We start from the raw sequence: 22,551 nt of genomic DNA on the forward strand, positions 1-22,551 counted from the left end.
GGTAACTATGTTACAAAGCCCACTATTTGGTTTTAATGGGTTTGGACTTTTCGGGAAAAATTTGGACTTGTCGGGAGACATTTGGTTTTGTTGGGAATGAAAAACATTTGGTTTTTGATGAGAAAGAGAAAATTTTGGTTTTTAGGAAAAAGGAAAATTTTGGTTTTTAGGGAAAAAGGCCCGGCTGACAACTTATAGTTTGAGTACGAGGCCCAACTGTTCAGTAAACCAAGCCCAGAAGTTAAGTTTCAGTTGGGTTTTGGGCTAGCTGTTTAGCCAAAAGACTAAGCCCAACTGGGCTTTGAAAACTTTTTACAAATTTTTGTTTTGGGTTAAGCCCACAGTGTAGGGGTTTAAAGCTCAGTTGGGTCTAAGCCCACAATTCAGAAACAAAATTTAAACTTGGGCTTAAATCCGTAGTTCCATTGACAGGCCCACAATTTCAAAACTTTTTACAAGGCTCAGAAATTTAGTGTGAGATAACAATACCCCAAACCCAGTAAACTGGGTTAGCTCTGGCTGGGCAAGTTTTAGCTGGTTCCTGCCTCATCCCACAGTTTTCTTTGCCTTGCTCTTCTCCCTTTCAGCAGCACAACAGCAGGTGCAGAAGGCAGTAGCAGCAGCAACACATGAGGTACCTGGACTCAGAAGAGGAGTGTTCAGTTCACATAATTGGAGGAGTGAAAGAACACAACAAGTGAAGGATAAAATATGCATCTAAGATGCACAGCAAGATGAACAGCAGCAAATCTCAGACATTCACATCAATAAATTTCAGGCATTCAAATTTCAGTTGTCAGTGACCCAATGGCCAATATGCAGTAGCAGCTGACTTAATGCTCAAGTACTCCAAGCAAATGCAGTAACAGATGCAATTGGCAAGGCCAAGACAGGGGAGCAGCCAGTTACAGGGCAGGGAAAAGCTACAGATTATGACAAAATGAGCAACTAAGCAGACAATGAGCAAAGACACAGAGCAAAGCTACAGATGCAGTGATGCTTTGCAGGTATTCAGAGCAAAAACAAAGATGCAATATGCAAGATGAAGATGCAGATAATGATGCAGAAGATGATGCAAACTAAAGATGCAATATGCTAATGATGCAGATGCTTACACTAAGATGCTTATCAGAACTACACAGCAGGTTATCCAAGAAAAGATGATGCAAGTGACAGCAAACTAAGCTACATTAAGTTACACTAAGTTACATCTAATCTACACTAAGTTACACTAAAACAGCAAAACAGAACAGTAAAAGGAACAACTTCACTACACAGCAGCCGAGTCCCCGGCAGCGGCGCCAAAAACTTGGTAGGTTTCTAAAAAGACCTACAAACTAATACCGCAAGTGCACGGTGTCGATTGAAGCTAATGTGCAAATACGGGTCGAATCCACAGGACTCGGGGGTGCAAATGTTGTTTTTCCTAATTTCCTAACCATTCCTAAACTAAATGACCTAACTAAACAAGGATATGAAAACTAACAGTGAATTGAACTAACAGAATTAAACAAGACACTAACAGGACATGAAACAGCAAATATTGAACAAACTAAACAGTGATGGATTTTTGGATGAAAGTGAGTTTTGGAAACTAGGGCTTGGATTCCCCTCTTCACCTAAGCTAAGTCCTCCAACTATGTTCTTATCCCTTGTTAGTTATCAGTGAGCTTCTAGGCTCACTGATTAACTAGATGACAGTTGCGGTTCAAAGCCGGCTGTTCATCTAAGGGTTGGTCTAGAAAGATTACTAAGAACACTAAGATGAATCTAATCCTAGTAGTAGTTGGGGCTCTCACACTGCAACTACCCGCAGAGAAGCTTGCTTAGTGTTTTAACAACCTAAAAGGATATTCAATCCTAGACAGTTCAAGCACAACAAGATCAGAGCATGGATGGGACAAATACAATTGAAATTTACAAAATAATTTAAACTAAGAACTAACCCTTGAGGCACTGGATTCCAGTCCTCTTGGGTGAAGCACTGGCTAGCCCAGGCATTCTTCAACACAACACCCACAACCCATATTTATACCCAAATTAATCAATTAGGGTTTACAGAGAAAATCCCCAAATCCCCAAATTACACAGTTGAAATTAGGGTTCGACTTTACCTAATTTGACGTGACAAATCACTCAAGAAGGTCGACCCATTTTCTCTGACTCTCCTGCTCCTCTCCATGCCTCAATTACGTTTCTAACTCGACCTATTCTATTGATTTCTTACCTAGGGTTTCAGAGAGAAATCAGGGAAGAAATCGAGAGAATAGATGGATAGAAGTTTAGGGAATATGGGTTTCGGTGAGGGATAGCCATGATGGATTTTGGTGGTTGATTGTGGTGGTTGAGGCAGTGGAGTTGGCGGAGTTGGTGGTGAAGGTGAGGCTGTTGCAGACGGAGTGGAGAAGATGGAGGTGGAGTCGATGGAATTAGGGATAGGGGTGTGTTTGGTTCTGCGGGTATAGGTGTTAGGTGTTTGGGTGTTGAGCATTGCATCAAGTCTCGATGATTCGCGAAGCTGAGCCGTGGGATGCGGAAATGATAGATTGATCTAACGTCTACAAGTGAAGAGGCTGTATCGACCGTCGGATGCCTGATACAACGAAACTGACGGCTCAAATGGATTAGGTGTTGTAGTGTTAGACAGGAGCTTCAGACTTTGATGTACTGGCGATGCTGCCACCATTGGATTCAGATGTGATCCAATCTGACGGCTGACGAAGGAGACGGGTATGGATATGGAAATGGGTTTGGATAAGGGTTTTGGGCCTTGGGTATGCCAAGCCCATATTATTTAAGAACAATTTCTTCCTTGTTAAGCCCATTTCTAGCCTTTTGGTCTTGCGCACAACATTCCTCGCGGCTTCCTTGCGTGATTCCTCCCGGCTTTTCACCACTTTTCTGCTCTTTTCGCTTCGCAATTCCATCTAAGATTTATTTAGAACCTAAAAATACAAAATTAATTAAGAAAAGTATTTATTCTTGAAAACAATGAAAATACAGAACATGGGATAAAATGGAGAATTAGAGCACAAAAGATGAGTTAATTGCCAAGAAAAAGATATAGAAATATGCACTTTTTAGCACTCATCAAATACCCCCAAACCTGAATTTTACTTATCCTCAAGTAAAACAAAACTAAGGAAATCCTACCTATGCCACTGTCGCTGGTCTCTCGATTGCATTTAGCGAATGCAATAAGCCTTTTAAACCACTAAGTGTCCCTAGTGGACGAGTTGAAGTCTCGTGAAGGTTTGCTTAGAACGTACCTACAAAGTTCTAGGACAAAATATAAGCTCAGATTCCATGAAATGTGACATGTGCAAGACAGTAGAAGCTACAGCAAAATGGAGATGTCAATCTAGCTATCAAAGGCACAATCCTAGCACTGATAACAACTAAAGACACATGATAAGAGTGTAAAGTGTATCTACACATGTTTCTAGAATGACCTGAAGTTATGACTACTAATCACCAAGACAAAGTTTTTAGGCTAAGAACCGAATTCTAAGTCAAGCTAGTTGTCCGGCTTTACGAGAATTGTGAATGTTCACCCAATGAGTTGGTGATATTTCAGTTTACCCGCGTTATACATCGATGGCTGCACCCTCCTTGCTTATTACAAGACTATTTACAACAAAAAGATGACTCTTTACATGACTCTTATTTACATTGATTACTCTCTTTTATTTTTGGAACAAGAGAGGATGGAATTGCTAAATACTTGTTTTTTTTTTTTTGATTTTTTTTTCTGATATTTTTCTAAATATATATATCGTTTTTTTTTTTTTAATAATTACAACATGGTAACTCTTTTGATACATAAGCAAAAAGAAACAAAAAATTACATGACACTTTGCAAGAGGTAGCCCTTTTTGATGCACCCAGTTAAATTCGATGGTTGTTTTTCTTAACGTAACCTCCACCTTCTATCCCAACCAACCAAAGAACAAGCTAGTCAAGTTTCGTTCAGTATTCTAAAGCGATTGGCAATCGTGACTTCCGATAGAACACCTCAAGGATGAGGCTATACATGTATTGGTAGATCGTGCGCGTGCAAGTTTCTTATCACTATGTGAATTGTGCTAGAATCAGGGGTGCCTAAATATCTAGACTAAGAATCCTTATATTTACATACATGCACAAGAGTCAACATTTCAAGGTAAATGAGCTCCATTTTTATGATTTTTTTCATTTTTTTTTTTTTCAAAAAGAAGGAGTTCTGTTTTTGATTATAGCATGTTATCTTGGTGTCTACTCTATACCCCCAAACCTAAACTAAACATTATCCTCAATGTTTCAAAAGATGGATAAAATTATATGACAGCATACGAATAGGACCATGCTGAGTAGACAAAAAGGAAAGAGAATACCCGATTTGACGAAAGAAAGAACCGAACTCCATTATTCATGGCTAGAATCCAACATTTTTCAGCTGAGATCACATTGGATTAGCACAATATATAAAAAAGAAACAAAAGATTCAACTAACACATTATCTACTGGATTATATACAAGAAAATTTCACCGTACACCAACAATCTAAAGAGTTGAGGATCAACCCAAAAGACGAAGTGTAGAGGTTTCAACAGCTTCACACAAATATAACAGGAAAGAAATGCAAGTGAGGTTGTGAAACAAAATGAGCTAGGTAACTATGTTACAAAGCCCACTATTTGGTTTTAATGGGTTTGTACTTTTCGGGAAAAATTTGGACTTGTCGGGAGACATTTGGTTTTGTTGGGAATGAAAAACATTTGGTTTTTGATGAGAAAGAGAAAATTTTGGTTTTTAGGAAAAAAGGAAAATTTTGGTTTTTAGGGAAAAAGGCCCGGCTGACAACTTATAGTTTGAGTACGAGGCCCAACTGTTCAGTAAACCAAGCCCAGAAGTTAAGTTTCAGTTGGGTTTTGGGCTAGCTGTTTAGCCAAAAGACTAAGCCCAACTGGGCTTTGAAAACTTTTTACAAATTTTTGTTTTGGGTTAAGCCCACAGTGTAGGGGTTTAAAGCTCAGTTGGGTCTAAGCCCACAATTCAGAAACAAAATTTAAACTTGGGCTTAAATCCGTAGTTCCATTGACAGGCCCACAATTTCAAAACTTTTTACAAGGCTCAGAAATTTAGTGTGAGATAACAATACCCCAAACCCAGTAAACTGGGTTAGCTCTGGCTGGGCAAGTTTTAGCTGGTTCCTGCCTCATCCCACAGTTTTCTTTGCCTCGCTCTTCTCCCTTTCAGCAGCACAACAGCAGGTGCAGAAGGCAGTAGCAGCAGCAACACATGAGGTACCTGGACTCAGAAGAGGAGTGTTCAGTTCACATAATTGGAGGAGTGAAAGAACACAACAAGTGAAGGATAAAATATGCATCTAAGATGCACAGCAAGATGAACAGCAGCAAATCTCAGACATTCACATCAATAAATTTCAGGCATTCAAATTTCAGTTGTCAGTGACCCAATGGCCAATATGCAGTAGCAGCTGACTTAATGCTCAAGTACTCCAAGCAAATGAAGTAACAGATGCAATTGGCAAGGCCAAGACAGGGGAGCAGCCAGTTACAGGGCAGGGCAAAGCTACAGATTATGACAAAATGAGCAACTAAGCAGACAATGAGCAAAGACACAGAGCAAAGCTACAGATGCAGTGATGCTTTGCAGGTATTCAGAGCAAAAACAAAGATGCAATATGCAAGATGAAGATGCAGATAATGATGCAGAAGATGATGCAAACTAAAGATGCAATATGCTAATGATGCAGATGCTTACACTAAGATGCTTATCAGAACTACACAGCAGGTTATCCAAGAAAAGATGATGCAAGTGACAGCAAACTAAGCTACATTAAGTTACACTAAGTTACATCTAATCTACACTAAGTTACACTAAAACAGCAAAACAGAACAGTAAAAGGAACAACTTCACTACACAGCAGCCGAGTCCCCGGCAGCGGCGCCAAAAACTTGGTAGGTTTCTAAAAAGACCTACAAACTAATACCGCAAGTGCACGGTGTCGATTGAAGCTAATGTGCAAATACGGGTCGAATCCACAGAGACTCGGGGGTGCAAATGTTGTTTTTCCTAATTTCCTAACCATTCCTAAACTAAATGACCTAACTAAACAAGGATATGAAAACTAACAGTGAATTGAACTAACAGAATTAAACAAGACACTAACAGGACATGAAACAGCAAATATTGAACAAACTAAACAGTGATGGATTTTTGGATGAAAGTGAGTTTTGGAAACTAGGGCTTGGATTCCCCTCTTCACCTAAGCTAAGTCCTCCAACTATGTTCTTATCCCTTGTTAGTTATCAGTGAGCTTCTAGGCTCACTGATTAACTAGATGACAGTTGCGGTTCAAAGCTGGCTGTTCATCTAAGGGTTGGTCTAGAAAGATTACTAAGAACACTAAGATGAATCTAATCCTAGTATTAGTTGGGGCTCTCACACTGCAAGTACCCGCAGAGAAGCTTGCTTAGTGTTTTAACAACCTAAAAGGATATTCAATCCTAGACAGTTCAAGCACAACAAGATCAGAGCATGGATGGGACAAATACAATTGAAATTTACAAAATAATTTAAACTAAGAACTAACCCTTGAGGCACTGGATATTCCAGTCCTCTTGGGTGAAGCACTGGCTAGCCCAGGCATGTCTTCAACACAACACCCACAACCCATATTTATACCCAAATTAATCAATTAGGGTTTACAGAGAAAATCCCCAAATCCCCAAATTACACAGTTGAAATTAGGGTTCGACTTTACCTAATTTAACGTGACAAATCACTCAAGAAGGTCGACCCATTTAATCTCTGACTCTCCTGCTCCTCTCCATGCCTCAATTACATTTCTAACTCGACCTATTCTATTGATTTCTTACCTAGGGTTTCAGAGAGAAATCAGGGAAGAAATCGAGAGAATAGATGGATAGAAGTTTAGGGAAATAATGGGTTTCGGTGAGGGATATCCATGATGGATTTTGGTGGTTGATTGTGGTGGTTGAGGCAGTGGAGTTGGCGGAGTTGGTGGTGAAGGTGAGGCTGTTGCAGACGGAGTGGAGAAGATGGAGGTGGAGTCGATGGAATTAGGGATAGGGGTGTGTTTGGTTCTACGGGTATATATGTTAGGTGTTTGGGTGTTGAGCAATTGCATCAAGTCTCGATGATTCGCGAAGCTGAGCCGTGGGATGCGGAAATGATAGATTGATCTAACGGCTACAAGTGAAGAGGCTGGTATCGACCGTCGGATGCGATACAACGAAACTGACGGCTCAAGATGGAGTTAGGTGCTGTAGTGTTAGACAGGAGCTTCAGACTTTGATGTACTGGCGATGCTGCCACCATTGGATTCAGATGTGATCCAATCTGACGGCTGAAGAAGGAGACGGGTATGGATATTGGAAATGGGTTTGGGTAAGGGTTTTGGGCCTTGGGTATGCCAAGCCCATATCTTCTTTAAGAACAATTTCTTCCTTGTTAAGACCATTTCTAGCCTTTTGGTCTTGCGCACAACATTCCTCGCGGCTTTCTTGCGTGATTCCTCCCGGCTTTTCACCACTTTTCTGCTCTTTTCGCTCCGCAATTCCATCCAAGCTTTATTTAGAACCTAAAAATACAAAATTAATTAAGAAAAATATTTATTCTTGAAAACAATGAAAATACAAAATATGGGATAAAATGGAGAATTAGAGCACAAAAGATGAGTTAATTGCCAAGAAAAAGATATAGAAATATGCACTTTTTAGCACTCATCAATCTGGAAGTCACTCCAATGGTCAATGCAAGGACACACCTTCTCTGGTAACCTTAGAATACTTCCTTTGGGTGGTTGTGATATAGTACTGGGTGCTGACTGGCTCAGGCAATTTGGTAATGTAATGTTTAACTTCACTACTTTGAGTGTTTCCTTTTTGCATCAGGGTATTGAGATTACTCTCACTGGTACTTCAAAACCTCATAGTCTTAAGTAGATCAGCAACAAGGGTATCCATAAATTCTTTCAAACCAACACTCATGGTTTTTGTGCTCAACTATCTTCTATCTCAGACACACCCACTACTGTATCACATTCTCCTGAAATTACTTCATTACTACAGGAATTTCAAGATGTTTTTGCAACACCCACTACATTATCACCTCACAGATGTCTTGATCACACTATTCCTTTACAACCCAATTCTACACCAGTCAATCAAAGACCTTATAAATGCCCTCATGTACAAAAGAGTGTTATTGAGGACTTAGTACAAGATATGTTGCAACAAGGCATTATCCATCCAAGCCATAGCCCTTTTGCCTCTCCAATTTTATTAGTCAAGAAGAAGGACAATATATGGAGATTTTGTGTTGATTATAGAAGATTAAATGATATTACCATTAAGGATAAGTTTCCAATTCCTATAATTGATGAGCTTCTGAATGAGTTACATAGCTCTGGAGTTTTCACCAAAATTGACCTCAGATCAGGGTACTACCAAATCAGAATATTTCCACCTGATATACCCAAAACAGCATTCAGATCACACCAAGGTCACTATGAGTTCCTTGTTATGCCTTTTGGCCTCACCAATGCCCCTGCCACTTTTCAAGCACTCATGAATGACATTTTCAAGCCATTCCTAAGGAAATTTGTCTTGGTTTTTTTTGATGATATACTTGTTTATAGTCCTGACATGGAATCCCATTTAGTTCATCTCCAACAAGAACTCTCTGTATTGAGACAACATAAATTACATGCCAAGCTGTCCAAATGTTGTTTTGCACAAACTGAATTGGAATATTTAGGCCACATTATCACATCTAAAGGTGTTGTAGATGACCCTTCCAAGATAAGCTGCATGACTTCTTGGCAAACTCCAACAACCATCAAGGCATTAAGAGGATTTGTGGGTTTAACTGGCTACTACAGAAAATTTTTCAAAGGATATGGCAACATTAGCAAGCCATTAACTGAACTCCTCAAGAAGAATGCTTTTCAATGGTCTCTTGCTGCTAAGGAAGCTTTCAACAAACTTAAAGTGAAAATGATATCTACTCCTGTTCTGGCACTTCCAGACTTCTCAAAGAAATTCATCTTGGAGACAGATGCTTCTGATAATGGAATTGGGGAAGTATTGATGCAAGAGGGCAGACCAATTACTTTTCATAGTAAGCCATTGGGTCCCAAGGCTATGGGATTATCAACTTATGAGAAGGAACTTATGGCATTGGGGTCAGCAGTAACTAAATGGATACATTATCTACAAGGACATCATTTTACCATCAAGATTGATCATGAGAGCTTAAAATTCTTTCTAGAATAGAGAATAACTACAGGTCTGCAACAGAAATGGCTGATGAAGCTATTAGGATTTACTTATGACATCCAATATAAAAAGGGGATTGATAACAAGGTGGCTGATGCTTTATCAAGGAGATCAACTCCAGAGATTTCACTCTAAGCCATCACTCTCTCATAACCTATCTGGATGCAAGAGGTCATTAGTATCTATGTTAATGATTCAAGGGCACAACAATTGATTTCTCAGCTGCTGCTCTCACCCTCTACCATTCCTAACTACACCTACATTGATGAGGTCATCAGGTACAAATCCAGACTATACATTGGCACTGGTAGCAATGCTAAATCTTCTATTTTATCTTCCTTGCATTCATCATCCATTAAAGGCCACTCTGGAATCCAAGAAACATACAACAGAGCCAAACTACATTTTTTTGGCCAAAAATACAGCAAGATATAATATACATGGTCACAGCTTGTGATTTATGTCAAAGAAATAAGCATGAACACACTCTCCCTGCTGGTCTGTTACAACCACTGCCAATTCCTGATCAGGCTTGGCAGCATATATCCATGGATTTCATTGAGGGTCTTCCCCAGAGTGAACACAAGGATGTTATTCTAGTAGTGGTTGATAGACTCACTAAGTACAACCATTTCATTGCCCTCAAACACCCTTACACTGCAGTCTCAGTAGCTAAAGCATTCCTTCATAACATCTTCAGACTGCATGGCTTTCCTGCTTCCATCATCTCTGACAGAGACAAGATATTCACTAGTAACTTCTGGCAAGATCTCTTTCACCATTTGGGTACTTCTCTCAAGTTAAGTATTTCCTATCACCCTCAAACAGATGGCCAAATAGATAAGGTCAATGCCTGTATGGAGAACTACCTCAGATGTATGACAGGTTTTCAACCAAAGAAATGGTCCCAATGGATGGGACTTGTAGAATGGTGGTACAATACTAGCTATCATACTAGTCTCAAGATGTCCCCTTTTAAAGCTCTCTATGGTTATGATGCTCCCCACTTGGCTTTTCCAACCACCATTACTACTTCTGTAGCTGCAGTTGAGGACTATCTTCAACAAAGATCTGTCATGCTAGACATTCTCAAGGACTCCTTGTCAGTTTCCCATGACATAATGAAGTTTTGTGCTGACCAAAAGAGGACTGAGAGTTCCTTTCAAGTGGGAGACTTGGTTTACCTCAAGTTACAACCCTACAGGCAAGCCTCTATCTCTCTCAGAAAAATTTTTAAACTCTCAGCTAAATATTGTGGCCCTTTCCCTATCATTGCCATAGTTGGTCAATTAGCCTACAAGTTACAGCTCCCTCCAGAAGCAAGAGTACATCCTGTTTTTCATGTGTCTCATCTGAAATTGAAGATTGGGTCTACTCATATTCCATCCCCAACTCTGCCATTGGTGGACCATGAAGGCCAAATTATTGTCACTCCTATTTCAGCTTTGGCTTACAGATCAGTTACCAAAGGGGACACCAATATTCCACAGGTCCTGATTTATTGGTCCAATGCCTCAGCAGAAGAAGCCACTTGGGAGGACTTGTCCAACATTGCAACTCATTTTCCTACTTTTTCCCTTGATGACAAGGACAATCTGGAGGAGTAGGTAGTGTCATGTGGTAGCCTAGTAAAAACAGGGATGCACTTATCTATTCTCTGGATGCCTCTATCCTTCCTTATCTTTTGTTCTTTTTAGCCATTAGGATTCCTACATGTGTCGTGTAAGGATTGTTTACTGTTTTGTTAGTTTTGCCCTATTAATGGTGTAGGAAGGGCGGTTGTGTAGTCAAGCAATTATTGAATGGGAAAATAATCGTTTGGTCCTTTTTTAGGTGGGCCCATGTCTGTTTAGTCCTTTGGTCAAACACCTTTACTGTTTGGTCCATAATTATTTAAAAATATTAAATGGACAAAAGTACCCTTTCGGGTTAATTTCTACTTATTTTTTAAGGCAGTTCATTTGTCAAAATGAACTCCTGTTAATTTCTACTTATTTTTTCAGAAATCACCTAAAAACCAGAGTTCATTCCAGAAATGAACTCCATATAAAAACCTTAGAAAACAGAGTTCATTCCAGAAATGAACTCCATATAAAAATTTAATAAAACAGAGTTCATTCCAGAAATGAACTCCATATAAAACATAAAGAAAACCAGAGTTCATTCTAGAAATGAACCCCATATAAAAACCTAAGAAAACAGAGTTCATTCCAGAAATGAACTCCATATAAAACATAAAAAAACCAGAGTTCATTCCAGAAATGAACTCCATATAAAAAACCTAAAAAACCAGAGTTCATTCCCAGAAATGAACTCCATATAAAACATAAAAAAACAGAGTTCATTCCAGAAATGAACTCCGTATAAAAACCTAAAAAAAAAGTTCATTCCAGAAATGAACTCCGTATAAAAACCTAAAAAAACAGAGTTCATTCTTTACATGAACACACACAAAAAAATCCATAAAAATCAGAGTTCATTCGTAGAAATGAACTGCAGTAGCATCATCTTCATTGTCTTCAAATAGCAGCAGCAGCAGCAGATCCAGCAGAAAAACATCAAATTCAAGATCTTCAACACGAGCAGCAAACATCAAAAAATCAAGATCTATCGTCTTCATCGTCATCTTCAACATAAATCTATCGTCGTCTTCATTATCTTCATCGTTTTCATCATCATCTTCAAAAAGAAAACAAAGTTCATTTCAAGAATGAACTTCATCAAAATTCATCATCTTCAAAAATAGCAGCAGCAGCGATGAAGAAAAACATAAATCTATCTTCATCAAGAAAAAACATTAAAATCTTCATCACAAACCAGAGTTCATTCCTGAAATGAACTCCGTCATCTTCATCTTCTTCATCAGCAGCAGCAACTCATCTTCATCATCTTCATCCTCTCCATCATCAGCAGCAACAACAGACGAAAAAACATCAAAATCTTCATCACAAACCAGAGTTCATTCCAGAAATGAACTCCATCATATTCATCTTCTTTTGTAGATCCGAAACTTACCCAAGCATGTAAGATGATAAAGGTTCATCATCATCATAAATAGCAGCAGAATCTTCATCTTCTTCGTTTCAATCTTCATCTTCTTTGACAGCAGCAGAAAAAGTTAAAATCAAATCTTGAAATCAATCTTTGTAAATCTTTGTAATCAAATCAATTTTCATCATCTTCGTTTTAAATCTTCATCATCTTCGTCTTCATCTTAAGAGGAAAAAAAACCCTAAAAATATTGCAATAGCAGGAAGAAAAAAAGAGACTGAGAGGAGAGAGAGAGGAGAGAAAAAGTAGATCTGAGAAATGATTTCTTTTCTTACCTTTTGACTATATATATGGTCCTTATCTAAAAGGATATTTTTTCCACTACAAGATGAAAATTACATCATCCATGACGTCATCTTAGGACCAAACTATAATTTTTAGGACCAAATAGGACCAAACAGACAATTGACTAGGTCAATTGGACTAGACTCTCTCTAATATATTATTTGTAGGACCAATTAGTATTTCCTACTTATTGAATTAAGAACTTTGTTCTCAGGCTGATTTTTCAAATCAGAGTTACTCTTTTTCTGATTCAACTGTTGTTCAATTTGTTCATTATAGAACATACAGTTACAGAGACAAATCTATTTTTTTTTAATGCGAAACCAACTTTTATTACTTAACTTGCAATACTACATAACTTAGATTGACAGGCTTGCTTATCTTCCCATATATCAAGATTAATATTTTCAGGGAAGTTAACAAAGTAGTCTAAACATAGCCTGTTTGATCTAGCTGTTTTGGCAATAACATGGGCAGCGTTGTTAGCTGTCCTATTAACATAGTTTAGTTTAAAACAAGGAAAGGAGATAAGAAAATGCCTTATTTAATCTACATGAGCTTGGTTCCTCCAATGAACCGAGCTATTGGCATTCTTGACTGCATTAACTACATTAAGATTATTTGATTCCAGCACCACATTCGTCAAGTTGCGTTGTCTAGCAAATAGTATGGCTTCTTTCAGGGCTAGACATTCCGCATGTTCAGAGTCTACTCCTCCATTGATGAACTTGCACCTGATTCCTTGGCAGAAACCTGTATAATCATGAATTAATAAACCAAGCCCAATTGTTTTGGTATTGTAATCAAAGGCAGCATCCATATTTATTTTAACTTCATTTTGTAGCGGTAGTTGCCAAACTTGCTTATTATTTCGTCTTTGAGGAGTTGTAATCTGACATTGCTTGAGCATGAAATTTATTGAGTGAGATGTGCTAAGGATGTTTTTGTCTATGTTTTGAAAGATCTTAGAGCACTTATTCTTCCATATAAACCAAGCAGTTAGCATGCATTTTAAGACAGCTTGTTTATCTGACTTGGAGCTAGAATCGACTGTTGACTGAAATCAAGTTGATATCCAGTCAGCCACCTTAATCCTTTGTTGTTGAAGGACAGAAACATTTATATTCATAGATAACCATATTCTTCTAGACCAATCACAGTCAATTAAGAGATGTTGTAAGGTTTCCTCTACTTGAGAGCATCTCGGACAAAGCTTATTTATTGATGGTTTATACCTACTGAGGATCTCCTTAGTTGGAAGTATTCCTTTTAGACACTTCCAGATAAATAATTTCACTTTGTGAGGTGCTGCAGATTTCCAAACTTCATTCCAGTTAAAAGTAACTGTGTGGTTTCCTGGTTGGTACGAATTTGATAAAGCTCTGTATGTGGATTTTACCGAAAATTGTCCATTCCTACTCGGTTCCCAGATGAGCCTATCATTACCTTGTTGAGACACATGCATTTCCAAAATTAATCTTCCAGTATCATCCTCGAACAAGTTTTTGATTAGTTGTTCATTCCATCTTCTAGGGTTGTCTAGGAACAAATCAGCTACATAAACTATTCTTGCTGGTTCTCTGAAAGTATCCTTTGGAGTGGGTGGTGAATCAAGGCCTAATACCCATTTATCATACCAAACTAATATTTTATTTCCTCTGCGGACATCCCAATGGTGAAATTTTCTGACATACTGAAGTCCTTCTTGTATACCTTTCCAAATCCATGAGGTGTTGGATGGATTATCTTGCAGATGAAGGAAACTGCCATATGGGGAGTATTTTTCCTTCATGAGTTTTACCCACTGTTCTCCTTCCTCTTTACATAATCTCCACGCTAGTTTGATGAGAAGATCCAGGTTAAATTGCTCAAGATTCCTAAATGCGAGACCTCCTTCCTTTTTTTCAATGTATAAAGACTTCCAAGAAATAAGGTTTAAACCTCTGTTAGTTTTATGCCCCCACCAAAACACTCTTTGAGCCGTATCCATTTTTTTTATCATGTTTTTGGGAATTCTGAAATTGCTCATATAGTGTGTTGGTAGAGAGTTTAACACTGACTTAACTAGAGTGGACCGAGCTGCTTGATTAAGAGTTTTCGAGCACCAGCCTTGAAGTCTGTTCTCATAAGAACTTTTAATTGCACTGAAAGATTGGTTCTTTGATTTGCCCAAAAGAATTGGTAAACCAAGGTATTTATCTGAAGTGCAAAGTTTCTTGACTCCTAGATCATGAGTGAGTTTCAACTTATCTTCATGAGAAAGATCACCTGTGACGTAAGCAGCAGATTTTGAAAAATTAATCAGTTGACCTGAGATCTTACTGAAATTTTCCAAGCATAACTTAACATTTTAAAAACTACGTTTGTCTCCCTGGAAGAAAAGAATGCAGTCATCTGCAAATAAAAGATGATCAATTGAAAGCGAATTTTTTGCTACCTGAATCCCTGATAGCAAATTCCTGCTTTCTGCTAAAGCTAGGGATATCGAAAGATACTCCATTGTGATAATGAAGAGATACGGGGATAGCGGATCCCCTTGCCTCGATCCACGAGAAGGATAATATGGACTTGAGATATTGCCATTTAAACGTATTGAAATAGATGTAGTTGAGATGCACTGATATATGATGCTGCACCAATCCTAAGAGAAACCCAGTGACAACATCATTTTTATTAAAAACTCCCACTCCACCCTATCAAACGCTTTTGACATATGTAGCTTAAGTGCCACTAATCCCTGCTTTCTTTTCGATTTTTTCATTGTGCGAATCAACTTATGTGCCATAACAATATTGTCATTTATGTATCTTTTTGGAACGAAAGCTGCCTGAGTTGGAGAAATTAGCTTTTCCATTAATGGCTTCACCTAGTGCCTATTAGCTTTGATATAATTTTGTAAGTGATATTACAGAGACCAATTGGTCTGTAATCATTCGGTGTAGAGGGGTTTTTTGTTTTTGGGATGAGGCAGGTAACTGTACTATTTATAGAGGAGGGAATTTCCTTTGTTAGGAAGAAATTTTGTATGAGATGCAGTATGTCATTACGAACTATATCCCAATGGGTTAAATAAAACCCTGCTTGGAAGCCGTCTGAACCGGGTGCATTCCAAGGTGGCATACTACGTAAAACACTAATGATCTCCTCTTCTAACGGCAAAACAGTTAAAGCATTGTTTTCTTGTTGGGTAATGATTGGCTTAATGATGTCAAAAGTGTTTTCTGAAAATGTTGGCCTAGTGGTTTTTGCTATAGTAAATAAATGATTAGTAAGAAGGTTTTGGAGATTCGTGTGTGAGTGAAACCAATTTCCATTTTCATCCCTAAGAGTTGTGATGCGGTTTCTAGATTTCCTTCTATTGGCTAATGTATGAAAATAGGTTGTATTGTTATCCGCATCCTTGAACCACTAATCTCCCGATTTTTTATGCCTGAAATCTGCTTCAACCTTTTTCCAATGATTTAACCGTAAGATAGTATGATGTATCTTCATAGATATATCATCACTATATGGCTGTGATTGGAGTGTAGCAAGTTGATCCTTCAAATGTCTGACATGAAAATCAATCCTACCAAAAGATTCTCTATTCCATTTAGACAGCTGTGTTCTAGTTTTATTGAGTTTTTGATCAAGGTTTAGATCAGTAGATTGGTTCCACGCACTAGCAACAACACCTATAACATTTTGATCCATAAGCCAGCATCTCTGAAATTTCCAAACATTCCTATGTTTTACCGACTTTGACTCTGTAAGTAATAGCAATGGACAGTGATCTGATCCTAGAAAGGGAAAATGAAGCATCCTAGAATCTGGATAATCTCTTATCCAATTTGAATTGTGCAAAGCCAAATCAATTCTATCTCTCTTCTGTCCCTTCCCATTAGTTTTATTTGTCCATGTATGTTTGGAACCAGTGAAACCCAAATCCATAAGCCCTGCATTGTTAATAATTTGACATATCCAATTGTCTAAACTAGCGAGGCTGGTAGAGGCATCCTCTTTTGAGATATGCACATTAAGATCCCCTAGAACTATCCAGGATTGAAAAACATTTTCACTGAGATCTTCCAAGAATTCCCATTGTTGTTTTTTCAACTCCCACTGGGTAGAACCATAAACACAATAAAGAAGGCAATCTTGTTTGGAAGCATCTGTTGTTAGAATAATATGTACCACATTATCCTTACTACAAATGATATCATATGGGAAACCATCTTTCCATAGAACTGCTATACCCCCTGACATTCCAATTGAGCTAACAAAATGAGAATTTGGGTATTGAAGAAATTGAGTTAGCACTTTTTCCTTTGATTCAAAACATTTAGTTTCCATGAGAAAAATGATATCTGGGTCATGCAGCCTTGCAATGTCTTTCAAGTGATCTCTAGTTTCTTTTCCTCCTAACCCTTGGACATTCCATGACACTATTTTCATTTTGTGAACTTGAAAACTGACTTGAAAATTAGACGATGAATAGAAATTATACTGAAACCAATTAGAGTGAGTAAATGAAAAGAAGTTACTAATTGAGATATGTACCTGGTCATCGGTGCTTGTAGAAGTTGCCTTGAGTCATTTGGAGTGGTTTTCTCTGAAACAGTTCCACTGAAAGAAGGATGTGAATCAGGTGATGGAGACAATATATCTAGACTAACACATTCATTTCCTGGTCCCTCCATAATATGGCTAGTTGAGTGACTAGCATGTAGATTTCCTTCAAAGTGCTTGATCAACTGTTCAAAGGTTCCTTTAAAAACTGCTCTTGTAAACAAGCATCTGGGTCTAGATTACTAGAATTGTAATCATCCAAGGAGACGTCTAGTTCACCCATAGCCAGATATGCTTTTAAGAGCTCCAAATTTGACCCGTATCCATCTATCTTACCCATAGGTGTATTAAATGCAGTCATATTCAATTCAATTTCAGTTTCAGACAGACCTCCTAATAATTTATTGTTCCCAATATTGTGATCCATATGTTTAAAATCATTTTTAGAATTACTTGGACCACCTTCCTCAAGTCTGATTCTCATGCCCTGTCTACATCCTAAACGGTTTGTCTGTTTGGCAGTATTAGTAAAAACCTCTAATATACCTTGAGAGTTGCAGCCAACCACCATTACTGAAGGAGAAGAAGACAAATGAATAATTCTGAGGTTGTTGTCTGCATCCTGTTCCTGTAGAATAACCGCATCCTTTGACAACTCCACATTAAATTGCACCACCGGAATGTTTGTTGGATCTGCATGCATACTTGAGGAGGTAATCATCATAGTTTGATCTCCACTCAAACCTTGATTCTCCACTAATTTAGTCAGATTTGTCTTATCGGTAGAAGCAGAAGAGGTACCATGCGGATCCACATTTGCATGTCTTTTTGATCTGTTATCCGGGTTTGTCCAAGAAGGGGGATCAAGTATTGAAACTGATGATAGATGTCCTCGTTGTTGCTGAAGCAAATAGGATGCAATGATCTCACACTCCGTCTCCTTATGATCAATGGTGTAGCAGAAACCACACAGATTAAAAGGTTGTTTTTCATAGAACAATCTTATCCATACATCCTCATCCGCAGCATTCTTAACCCAGAAGCCCCTTCTAAGAGGATCTCTAACATCCAACAATACCAGAGCTTTTTGAACTTTACCTTTTGCAAGAATACAGTCTGGTGGATCAAGTTCTTTCACATCACCCATTGGAGAAACAATGCTTCTAACTATGTTTGGGTAAGCAAATCCAGGTTGCAAGTTGTATAAACGAATCCACAGCAGAACTTTAGTTAAATCCACTAGACTTTTTGGAATCTTTGGGTTCCAAGGCTCAAGTGCAAACAAGTCACCTTCTAGAAACCAGGGTTTGAACTTAATAACAATATCATACTCCTCAGTTGTGTGAAACTTTACAAGGAAGCAGTCATTTTCTTCTCTTTTGATAAAGATGTCTTTGCTTTTCGGCCAGAGCTTTTTTAACTTTTTATCAAGTTCACTAACAAAATATGACTTTGTGCTGTAAAGCTTGCTTAAAAAACTATACTTAAATTGCTCAGCTCCCTGTAAAAGATCCTATGTTGATATCTGTGGTTCCCTTAAAGCTCACAATCTTTCAGTTATCGAAGTACCTTCCATTTTCTTTTGGACTAGAGTAAGCTCGTTGTCCATGAAGAAAAAGCATAGGGAATAAGATACTAAAAGGGAGGAAAGAACGAGGTGAAAACCCAACATTAATAAGCTTTTGCCTCTGGTTTGGGCTGGGAATGTTCTACACCTGTAAGTAGAGTTCTTACATGACCATAAAATAATGTTTTGATTAATTAAAACACTGCTGGTTTGCATCGAAACCCTAAAGCAATACCACGAGTAGATGATACCAAAGATGATTAATATAATTTGCAAGTATTTAAACCAAAAGGATGATAAAGAAAAACACGCGTGCCATGTTGTAATCGAGAGGAGAGCCATAGGAGCCATTTCGAAGAGATTGCAAGAAAATTAGGCAAAACCATTCCAATCCTCAGGCAATTCTTCCGCACTAAGACCAGTACCTAGTTGAAAAGAAAGAAAAGGTTATTAGATTAACCATTAAAATAAGTCGGGTAGTTAAAGAGGTTGTAATTAGAACATGCAGAGGGAGAAAAATAAGATCATATGAGGAAAATTCGAAAAGAAAGATGGTGAGTCAATCCGATTTAGTAACTGAGTAGTCCCCCGATTTAGATGAGATGGGGAAAATTCCTTTCTCGATCTTCGTCTCGAAAGCATTAATTTGGTGTGTTGTTAGGGACTCTCCCAGAGACAAATCTATAATATGCTTACTCACAAACGAATTATACATGGACAAATGATGCTTTGTAATCTAGAGAGTGAAATGGTTAAGTGTTTACATTTTAAAATACCAGTAAAGAAAGCTGAAACCGAAGAAAAGATAAAAGGCAAGCATTTCAATGCGCAAAACTTGTATCTGGAGACATTGATATCATCTGTAAGAGACTCGAATTCGAGAAAGTTTCATCAATTGCAGGTCCCCTCCTGGCACTTCCATCCAAACTGTCTTTTGTGATTTGAATGAGTTCCTTTGCTACATCCATCATACTTAGCCTTCCATCTCCACCAAACAACAAACATCTAGCTGCAATGTCTGCGATGGTTTCCATTTGTTCTCGACGAAATTGTGGCTGTTCATGATAATATAATGACTGATCAACGATTTCTTCTAACTTCCTACTTCTAATCTTTGATAAAGCCGCATTTGGAAGATCTCTATTTTTGGTTGAACCTGCAACTATCTCGAGCAAAAGAATACCAAAATCATACACATCAGTTCGGTAAAACGTACCTCCTTCCGAATTATGACACAAAGAAGACCCTTCCATGAAGTTCATTAGCCCAAAACCAGCAATCTTAATCGAGTAATCTTGGTCTAGATAGATATTCCCGGATTTGAGGTTGTGGTGATAAATCGGAGGAGATATTTCCTGCTGCAAATATGCAAGAGTGCTAGCCGTTTCAGCTGCGATGATTAGCCTTTGGTACCAGTCCAGACCACTTTTTCTGTCTCCCCCGTGATTCAAATGTTCTTCCAGGGTTCCATTTGTGGAGAACTGATAGATGACAAATGGTGTTCGGTCTGAATCAAAACAACAGCCTAGTATAGAAGCAACATGTTTATGTGGAACCGAAGATAAAATCTCGATTCGAGATAAGACTTGAGTAAGATCCTGTTCATTTTTGCAATGTACTTTCTGTATAGCTACGTGTGATCCATCACTAAGAATCCCTGCATGAACGGTTCCCCCATTAATTCCATCAACAAGTTTTTGCCCATCATCAAATCCTTTCGTGGCCAACTCCAATTCCTCATATGTAAAGAACCGCGGTTTAGAGGCTTTGCGGAATGATATGACATTCATGTCATCATTTCCTGGATCAGAGTCCCACTTTCCCAGAGTAATAGGTCTTCTTGAGATTCCGTAAAGTGCAGCTATGGATCCGACGATGAATGCAGAAATGAAAAACCCTGTCGTTAGAGGGAAAAGTTTGATCATTTTCTTGAATAAATATCTAGCAAAGTGAACTTATAGAAAAGTTGGCAATTAAGTGAAATTTATATACGTACCAGCTAGAATGATAGTTTTCTTCTTTTCATGTCGCTCGGTACTACAATTGCTCCCGTATACTTCACGCCCACCTTTGATACAAGCTGCAGTAATTGATTAGTAAGTGGAAGGATCCGTTGACATGGTTATAATGACATAATCTTGACATTTTAGCGTCATTTTCTTTACCACAGTACAAAAGGATTAAAGTGCACTATATCACTCAGCTAGGAAACACCATTTTAGTAATCAACAATACTAGCCAAAATCAAACCAAAGTGGCTTTACAAAGAATAAGAATCTACGGAAAACAAAAAAAGAACATGACAATTATTCTTAATTTTGAACACGAAAATGAAGTATACTGATAATTAAGCGAGGTTGAATAATCTAGATTCTAGACTCACATTTCAAGCAACCAACTCCATCGCGGAAGCCATCTCCGATAAACCCATCTTGGCATTTGCATCTAACTCCATCTTTAACTGTAGTAGCATTGACAAAGAAACCATTTTCAGCACAGACATTCTTTGAAAAATTTCTAGGAAGTGCCCATTCCAATTTAACACCGCGTTTGCCCTGCACCCAACTTGAAAATCCCCTGCATCCAAAACTCGAAAACCGGGAAAATCCATTGCCTATTCTCCAAATACTTCTATCCGAAAGCGGGTAACAACAAGTTGAAGAAATAGTATCATTGGATCTTTCACAGTCCAACACTGTAATTTTCTCACATCCTACTCTACAAACTGAAGAATCTTCACAGTCAGATAAACCAAGTACATTATCAAGAGATATACCATAAAATTCATTCCCACTGAACCCAAAGGAATTCACATCAAAGTAGCGGCGACAAGAGTAGATACCAGGAAAATCTACAACAATCCCACCATACAAAATATTAAGAACTTGATAACTTTGAGACCCCAAATCCAAATGAAGTTTAGTTGAATTTGAACAAGAAAGACGGAAAGTGTCCGGATGTGATAAACTGCCACAAGAAGTGTTCAAATGAAAAGGAAATGATATTTGTAAATGCCCACATTTTTCATTGCATTTATTTGGAGAAACCAAAACTTGTTCTTGTTGAAGCGAATAAGAAATGGTTATTTGGTTAAAGGCTCTGAAAATAACAATGAAAGTAAGGAGAAGTGGTGGAGAGTGGAATCTAGACATGGGTTGTTGTTCTGCAGATTAGAGAGTAACATACGACGAAGAAGAGCAGAGCAGAGAGAGGGAGGTCTGTTAGGGAAGGTAACTAGTCAGGCAGAGGCTAGTATGCTAGTAAACTAGCAAATATAAAAGCCCACGTGGCTGGAGACTTAGAATAGAGGGACTATTGGTTTGTAAATTACCCTACATCCGTACATAGAATTGAGTGAAGGGAAAGTGATGTGGGGTCTGAAGATACCTTCTAAGATTTGTTGATTTTGTAATGCGATCCGATTCGTTGACATGGTTATATTGACATAATCTTCAAATTTTAGCGTCATTTTTCTACTCAGCCCAACCGTCAATGAATTTGAAGCTAATTTTTTGATGACATGTTCCTCATATAAAACTCTATATTTCTACCAAAAATGAAAGTATTCCGAAATACGAAACTTCACCATTTACAAATTTTAATTTCAACAGTTAATCTTCAACGGCTGATATTCAAAACCGTAGACGGTGAATTTATACATCTCGGAATGTTCTCAATTTTTGGTTTGAATATTGAGACTTATAAGAAGAACATGTCACTAAAAAATTAGCTTCAAATTCATTGTCGGTTGAGCTCAGTAGAAAAAATGGCGCTAATATAGAGACTTATAAG

The 22,551-nt window shown here is 38.1% G+C and overlaps 1 protein-coding gene across 1 annotated transcript; it reads right to left on the reverse strand.

The window, feature by feature from the left end:
* Positions 1-19,543: 19,543 nt before the first annotated feature.
* On the reverse strand, positions 19,544-22,228 carry LOC113294770 (probably inactive receptor-like protein kinase At2g46850). Its single transcript, XM_026543147.1, has 4 exons — positions 22,147-22,228; positions 21,143-21,922; positions 20,756-20,839; positions 19,544-20,656 (listed from the first exon to the last, which is right to left on the reverse strand). Exons 1-4 carry the CDS (start codon positions 22,226-22,228, stop codon positions 19,581-19,583), a joined length of 2,022 nt encoding a protein of 673 aa, XP_026398932.1. The 3' UTR covers positions 19,544-19,580.
* Between the last annotated feature and the right edge of the window lie 323 nt (positions 22,229-22,551).

This window comes from Papaver somniferum, chromosome 7, assembly GCF_003573695.1.
Source record: "Papaver somniferum cultivar HN1 chromosome 7, ASM357369v1, whole genome shotgun sequence".
NCBI classification, from domain to species: Eukaryota; Viridiplantae; Streptophyta; class Magnoliopsida; order Ranunculales; family Papaveraceae; genus Papaver; species Papaver somniferum.

Bases quoted from the DNA above. Each gene is read 5' to 3' on its own strand.
- LOC113294770 (XM_026543147.1), bottom strand. From the start codon at position 22,228: ATGACGCTAAAATTTGAAGATTATGTCAATATAACCATGTCAACGAAT. The intron at 21,923-22,146 runs GTATCTTCAGAC...TCTAATCTGCAG, and splicing joins AAATCAACAAATCTTAGAAG to AACAACAACCCATGTCTAGA. The intron at 20,840-21,142 runs GTGAGTCTAGAA...CAATTACTGCAG, and splicing joins TGGAGTTGGTTGCTTGAAAT to CTTGTATCAAAGGTGGGCGT.